General features: G+C 60.9%; 1 protein-coding gene across 1 annotated transcript in view; it reads right to left on the bottom strand.

Annotated features, from left to right (window-relative positions):
• Nucleotides 1-7,500, bottom strand: part of LOC137639324 (nascent polypeptide-associated complex subunit alpha, muscle-specific form-like) — a 26,136-nt gene that overhangs the window by 6,566 nt on the left and 12,070 nt on the right. The window contains exons 2-7 of the mRNA XM_068371604.1: nucleotides 7,378-7,500; nucleotides 6,223-6,957; nucleotides 5,448-6,101; nucleotides 3,959-4,651; nucleotides 273-1,266; nucleotides 1-142 (exon numbers count right to left, since the gene is read on the bottom strand). The exon at nucleotides 1-142 is cut by the window's left edge and continues 571 nt beyond it; the exon at nucleotides 7,378-7,500 is cut by the window's right edge and continues 624 nt beyond it. Of these exons, the coding sequence (XP_068227705.1) occupies nucleotides 1-142; nucleotides 273-1,266; nucleotides 3,959-4,651; nucleotides 5,448-6,101; nucleotides 6,223-6,957; nucleotides 7,378-7,500 (3,341 nt within the window). The remainder of the gene's footprint in view (nucleotides 143-272; nucleotides 1,267-3,958; nucleotides 4,652-5,447; nucleotides 6,102-6,222; nucleotides 6,958-7,377) is intronic.

The raw sequence follows: 7,500 nt of genomic DNA, 5'->3' as shown, positions 1-7,500 counted from the left end.
TGGCCGGAGAGGGGGATGCCCACCCGGGCTGGTGGGAGGGGGGAAGGGTTGCCTGGGCAGGAGGGAGGGGGGAGGCTTGCCTGGGCTGGCCGGAGAGGGGGAGGCCCGCCCGGGCTGGCGAAAAGAGGGAGGCCCGCCCGGGCTGGGGAGAAGAAGGAGGCCCACTGGGGCTGGCAAGGGGGGTGAAGCCCGCCTGGGTGGGGGGGAGGCCCGCCCGGGCTGGCTGGAGGGGTTGAGTCTTGCCTGGGCAGGAGAGAGGGGGGGAGGCTTGCCCGGGCTGGCCGGAGAGGGGGATGCCCCCCCGGGCTGGCGGGAGGGGGGGAGGCCCGCCCGGGTTGGCGAGAAGGGAGAGGTCTGCCGGGGCTGGCGGGAGGGGGGTAGACCCGCCCGGGATGCCGGGAGGGTGGAGGCCCGCCAGGGCTGGCGGGAGGGGGGAGGCCCGCCCGGGCAAGCGGGACGGGGGGAGGCCCGCCCATGCTGGCGGGAGGGGGGAGTTCCGCCCAGGCTGGCGGGAGGGGGGAGGCCCGCCGAGGCTGGCGGGAGGGGGGGGCCCGATTGGACTGGCGGGAGGGGGGGAGGCCTGCCCGGGCTGGTGGGAGGGGGGAAGGGTTGTCTGGGCAGGAGGGAGGGGGGAGGCTTGCCAGGGCTGGCCGGAGAGGGGGATTCCCGCCCGGGCTGGCGGAACGGGGGGAGGCCTGCCCTGGCTGGCGAGAAGAGGGAGGCCCACTGGGGCTGGCGGAAGGGGGGGGAAGCCTGCCTGGGTGGGGGGGAAGCCCGCTCGGGCTGGCGGGAGCGGTTGAGTTTTGCCTGGGCAGGAGGGAGGGGGGGAGGCTTGCCCGGCTGGCCGGAGAGGGGGATGCCCGCCCAGGCTGGCGGGAGGGGGGAGGCCCGCCCGGGCTGGCGGCAGGTGGGGAGACCCGTCCGGGCTGGCGGGTGGTGGTGAAGCCTCCCCGGGCTGGCGGGAGGGGGGGAGGCCCGCCCGGGCTGGTGGGAAGGAGGGTGGCCAGCCTGGGCTGGTGGGAGGGAGGGAGGCCTAGACGGGCTGGCGGGAGGTGGGGAGCCCCGCCTAGGCTGGTGTGAGGGAGGGAGGCCTGCCTTGGCTGGCTGGAAGAGGGGAGGCCTGCCTAGGCTGGCGGGAGGGGGGAGGCCCGCCCGGGCTGGCGGCAGGGGGGGAGGACCGCCCGCGCTGGCGGGAGGTGGGGAGCCCCTCCCGGGCTGGCGTGAAGCGGGCAGCCCCGCCGAGCCAGCAATATAGAGTTGCTGTATCTAGCTTATTTTTGAAAAACACATTCTTTGTCCCCAGTCCCCAAAATCCAAAATATTCTTCAAAAAGTCTTCAAATAGTCTTCAAAACTCTTCTCAAGAGTGGGGAGGACAGCCCGGGCTGGCGGGAGGGGGAGGCCCGTCTGTGCTGGCGGGAGGGGGGGAGGCCCGCCCCGGCTGGCGGGAGGGGGGGAGGCCCGCCTGGGCTGGCGGGAGGGGAGGAGGCCCGCCTGGGCTATCAGGAGGGGGGGAGGCCCTCTCGGGCTGGCGGGAAGCGGGCAGCCCCGCCGACCAACAATATATAGTTGCTGTATCTAGCTTGTTTTCAAAAAATACATTCTTTGTCTCCAGTCACCAAAATGCGAAATAGTCTTCAAAAAGTTTTCAAATAGTCTTCAAACCTCTTCTCAGATGTTGATGCTTATGGAGGTGTAGACACAAATTCTATTTTACCTTTGTTTTTTTATGAAGACCACTGATTTCTTAGCTCTTAAGTTGTCCGCTATTTTCTTCAATTTATCAAAATTTGTATACACACACACACACACACACACATATATATATATATATATATATATATATATATATATATATATATATATATATATGTGTGTGTGTGTGTATGTATATATAAATATACATGTGTATATATACATATATATTTATATATAAATATACACACACACACACACACATATATATATATATATATATATATATATATATATATATATATATATATATGTATATATATATATATATATATATATATATATATATATATATATATATATATATATATATATATTATGCCTGTTGTAGAATTGGTTAATATTTTTGAGGTAGCTCTAGCCTGCTGATTACCGCCCAATTTCCATCACTGCCATATTATTTTATACTTTTTTATGTGGTTGACCTAGAAAGCAAACTGTTTGCATATGCAGATGGTGCTACTTTCCTGAATTTAGATCTCAAAACACTGCACACATAACAACTGATATATCTGTTTTTAGTATACTGTAAGACATAGGCCTCAGACACTTCATTTCATGTCTGGGTTTTTTCTGACTTGATATAATTAGATCATTATATTTTGTAGTCCTCCATATACCTGAAGTGCTCTATAGAAAGATTTTCCCGTTTTTTTTTTTTTTTTTTTTTTTTTTTTTTTTTTTTTTTTTTTTTTTTTTTTTTTTAATCAAACAAGATATTTTCGTTGATGCTTATGGAGGTGTAGACACAAATTCTATTTTACCTTTGTTTTTTTATGAAGACCACTGATTTTTTAGCTCTTAAGTTGTCCGCTATTTTCTTCAATTTATCAAAATTTGTATATATACACACACACACACACACACACATATATATATATATATATATTATATATATATATATATATATATATATATATATGTGTGTGTGTGTGTGTGTATGTATATATAAATATACATGTATATATATATATATATATATATATATATATATATATATATATATATATACATATATATTTATATATAAATATACACACACACACACACACACATATATATATATATATATATATATATATATATATATATATTATGCCTCTTGTAGAATTGGTGAATATTTTTGAGGTAGCTCTAGCCTGCTGATTACCGCCCAATTTCCGTCACTGCCATATTATTTTATACTTTTTAATGTGGTTGGCCTAGAAAGCAAAAAGTTTGCATATGCAGATGGTGCTACTCTCCTGAATTTAGATCTCAAAACACTGCACACATAACAACTGATATATCTGTTTCTAGTATACTGTAAGACATAGGCCTCAGACACTTCATTTCATGTCTGGGTTTTTTCTGACTTGATATAATTAGATCATTATATTTTGTAGTCCTCCATATACCTGAAGTGCTCTGTAGAAAGATTTTCCCGTTTTTTTTTTTTCTTTTTTTTTTTTTTTTTTTTTTTTTAATCAAACAAGATATTTTCGTTAACTGGAATAGTGATAAGAAAGTGAGACATAAATTGTATAAAATAAAATCTTGAGTGACACTACTCAATCATGGAAGCATGCTTCACAATGAGAGTTTTTTGTATGGAGATTGTAATATCGAAGAGTAAAGGAAATGGAATATAGTACTCAAAATGACCTATCTTTGAATCCAGGTAATGAATACCTTGTCTTGGCTTCACACAAATATCAAATAGTTCCAGGTTGGAATGGTCCAGGGAAGGTGTTTCATGCTGCCGCTCGGGAGAGATTTCTTCTTTGGAGAGAGAGTGAGAATCTAGGAACTAATATTGACGGTCTAAGACGAGTAACGGAGGGGAAGGCCATTTATTTTGAAAATAATGAGAACGTTTGATAAATAAATGATTAAAGAATGAAAGAAAGGACCTCAAATGATAAAAAATGAAATAAGGAAAGAAGAATGGCGGGAGGGGGGGAGGCCCCCCAGGCTGGCCGGAGGTGGAGGCCTCCCTGCTCTGGCCGGAGGGGGGAGGGCCTGCCCGGGCTGAAGGGAGGGGAAGGGGCCAGCCCAGGCCGGCCGGAGGGGGAAGCCAGCCCGGGCTGGCGGGAGGGGGGGAGACCCTCCCTGGCTGGCGGGAGGGAGGAGGCCTGCCTGGGCTGGCAGGAGGGGGGAGGCTCGCCCGGGCTAGCAGGAGGGGGGAATCCCGCCCGGTCTGGCCGGAAGGGGGGAGGATTGACCAAGCTGGCAGGATGTGGGGAGGCCCGCCCGGGCTGGCGGGGAGGGGGGAGGTACGCCCGTGCTGGCGGGGAGGGGGGGAGGCCCGCCCGGGCTAGCAGGAGGGGGGCAGGCCTGCCCGGGCTGGTGGGAGGTGGGTAGGCCCTCCGGGGCTGGCAGGAGGGGCGAGGCCCGCCCGGGATGGCGGGAGGGGGGAGGCCCGCGCGGGCTGGCGGAAGGGAGGAGGCCCGCCCGGGCTGGCGGAACGGAGGAGGCCCGCCCGGGCTGGCGGGAGGCGGGGAGGCCCGCCCGGGCTGGCGGGAGAGGGGGGAGGCCTGCTCGGGCTGGCTGGAGGGGGGAAGTCCCGCCTGGGGTGGCGGTAGGGAGGCAGGCCCACACAGGCTGGTAGGAGGGGGGAGGCCCGCCCGGGCTGGCGGGAGGGGGGTAGGCCCGCCCGGGCTGGCGGTAGAGGGGGGAGGCCTGCCCGGGCTGGCAGGAGGGGGGCAGTCTCGCCCGGGCTGGCGGGTAGGGGGGGAGCCCCGCCGGGATGACGGGAGGGGGGGAGTACCTCCAGGGCTAACGGGAGGGGGGGGAGGCCGGCTGGCGGGACTGGGGAGACACGCCCAGGCTGGCGGGAGGGGGGTAGGCCCGCACGGGCTGGCGGGAGGGGGGGGAGGCCCGCCCAGGATGGCGGGAAGGGGAGAAGCCCGCCCGGGCTGGCGGGAGGGGGGTATGCCCGCTCAGGCTGGCAGGATGGGGTTAGGCCAGCCCGAGCTGGCGGGAGGGGGGAGGCCGGCCCGCGCTGGCGGGAGGGGGGCAGGCCCTCCCGGGCTGGCAGGAAGCGGGCAGCCCCGCAGAACCAACAATATAGAGTTGCTGTATCTAGCCCGGGCTGGCGGGAGGGGGAGAGGCCCGCCCGGGCTGGCCAGAGGGGGAGAGGCCCGCCCGGGCTGGCATGAGGGGGAAGGCTCGCCCGGGCTGGCGGGAGGGGGGTAGGCCCGCCTGGGCTGGCGGGAGGGGGGGAGCCCCGCCGGGATGACGGGAGGGGGGGGAGTACCGCCAGGGCTAACGGGAGGGGGGGAGGCCGGCTGGCGGGACTGGGCAGACACGCCCAGGCTGGCGGGAGGGGGGGTAGGCCCGCACGGGCTGGCGGGAGGGGGGGAGGCCCGCCCAGGCTGGCAGGAAGGGGAGAAGCCCGCCCGGGCTGGCGGGAGGGGGGTATGCCCGCTCAGGCTGGCAGGATGGGGGTAGGCCAGCCCGAGCTGGCGGGAGGGGGGAGGCCGGCCCGCGCTGGCGGGAGGGGGGCAGGCCCTCCCGGGCTGGCAGGAAGCGGGCAGCCCCGCCGAACCAACAATATAGAGTTGCTGTATCTAGCTTATTTAAAAAAAAAAAACACTCTTTGTCTCCAGTCTCCAAAATCCGAAATAGTCTTCAAAAAGTCTTCAAATAGTCTTCAAAACTCTTCCCAGAATTTTATGCTTATGGAGGTGTAGACACAAATTCTATTTTTACTTTGTTTTTCATGAAGAACACTGATTTCTTAGCTCTTAAATTTTCTGCTATTTTCTTCAAGAGGTGGGAAGCCCGCCTGGGCTGGCTGGAGGGGGGAGGCCTGCCCGGATGGTCAGGAGAGGGGGAGGCCCGCCCAGGCTGGCGGGAGGGGGGGAGGCCCGCCCGGGCTGGCGAGAGGAGAGGAGGCCCGCCCAGGCTGGGGGAGGGGGGAGGCCCGCCCGGTCTGACGGGAGGGGGTAGGCCCGCCCGGGCTGGCGGGAGAGTGGGAGGCCCGCCCTGGCTGGCGGGATGGGGGGAGGCCTGCCCGGGCTGGCGGGAGGGGGGAGGCCGGCCTGGGCTAACGGGAGGGGGGGAGGCCCGCCCGGGCTGGTGGGAGGGGGGCACGCCCGCCCTGGCTGGGGGGAGGGGGGCAGGCCCGCCCGGGCTGGCGGGAGGGAGGAGGCCCGCCCGGGCTGGCGGAACGGAGGAGGCCCGCCCGGGCTGGCGGGAGGCGGGGAGGCCCGCCCGGGCTGGCGGGAGAGGGGGGAGGCCTGCTCGGGCTGGCTGGAGGGGGGAAGTCCCGCCTGGGGTGGCGGTAGGGAGGCAGGCCCACACAGGCTGGTAGGAGGGGGGAGGCCCGCCCGGGCTGGCGGGAGGGGGGTAGGCCCGCCCGGGCTGGCGGTAGAGGGGGGAGGCCTGCCCGGGCTGGCAGGAGGGGGGCAGTCTCGCCCGGGCTGGCGGTAGGGGGGGAGCCCCGCCAGGATGACGGGAGGGGGGGAGTACCACCAGGGCTAACGGGAGGGGGGGAGGCCGGCTGGCGGGACTGGGGAGACACGCCCAGGCTGGCGGGAGGGGGGTAGGCCCGCACGGGCTGGCGGGAGGGGGGGAGGCCCGCCCAGGATGGCGGGAAGGGGAGAAGCCCGCCCGGGCTGGCGGGAGGGGGGTATGCCCGCTCAGGCTGGCAGGATGGGGTTAGGCCAGCCCGAGCTGGCGGGAGGGGGGAGGCCGGCCCGCGCTGGCAGGAGGGGGGCAGGCCCTCCCGGGCTGGCAGGAAGCGGGCAGCCCCGCAGAACCAACAATATAGAGTTGCTGTATCTAGCCCGGGCTGGCGGGAGGGGGAGAGGCCCGCCCGGGCTGGCCAGAGGGGGAGAGGCCCGCCCGGGCTGGCCTGAGGGGGAAGGCTCGCCCGGGCTGGCGGGAGGGGGGTAGGCCCGCCTGGGCTGGCGGGAGGGGGGGAGCCCCGCCGGGATGACGGGAGGGGGGGAGTACCGCCAGGGCTAACGGGAGGGGGGGGAGGCCGGCTGGCGGGACTGGGCAGACACGCCCAGGCTGGCGGGAGGGGGGTAGGCCCGCACGGGCTGGCGGGAGGGGGGGAGGCCCGCCCAGGCTGGCAGGAAGGGGAGAAGCCCGCCCGGGCTGGCGGGAGGGGGGTATGCCCGCTCAGGCTGGCAGGATGGGGGTAGGCCAGCCCGAGCTGGCGGGAGGGGGGAGGCCGGCCCGTGCTGGTGGGAGGGGGGCAGGCCCTCCCGGGCTGGCAGGAAGCGGGCAGCCCCGCCGAACCAACAATATAGAGTTGCTGTATCTAGCTTATTTAAAAAAAAAACACTCTTTGTCTCCAGTCTCCAAAATCCGAAATAGTCTTCAAAAAGTCTTCAAATAGTCTTCAAAACTCTTCCCAGAATTTTATGCTTATGGAGGTGTAGACACAAATTCTATTTTTCCTTTGTTTTTCATGAAGAACACTGATTTCTTAGCTCTTAAATTTTCTGCTATTTTCTTCAAGAGGTGGGAAGCCCGCCCGGGCTGGCTGGAGGGGGGAGGCCTGCCCGGATGGTCAGGAGAGGGGGAGGCCCGCCCAGGCTGGCGGGAGGGGGGGAGGCCCGCCCGGGCTGGCGAGAGGAGAGGAGGCCCGCCCAGGCTGGGGGGAGGGGGGAGGCCCGCCCGGTCTGACGGGAGGGGGTAGGCCCGCCCGGGCTGGCGGGAGAGTGGGAGGCCCGCCCTGGCTGGCGGGATGGGGGGAGGCCGGCCCGGGCTGGCGGGAGGGGGGAGGCCGGCCTGGGCTAACGGGAGGGGG

This window comes from Palaemon carinicauda, chromosome 4 (genome assembly GCF_036898095.1).
Source record: "Palaemon carinicauda isolate YSFRI2023 chromosome 4, ASM3689809v2, whole genome shotgun sequence".
NCBI classification, from domain to species: Eukaryota; Metazoa; Arthropoda; class Malacostraca; order Decapoda; family Palaemonidae; genus Palaemon; species Palaemon carinicauda.
The sequence above is the reverse complement of the archived record's forward strand: the minus strand, read 5'-3'. Positions and strand labels throughout refer to the sequence as shown.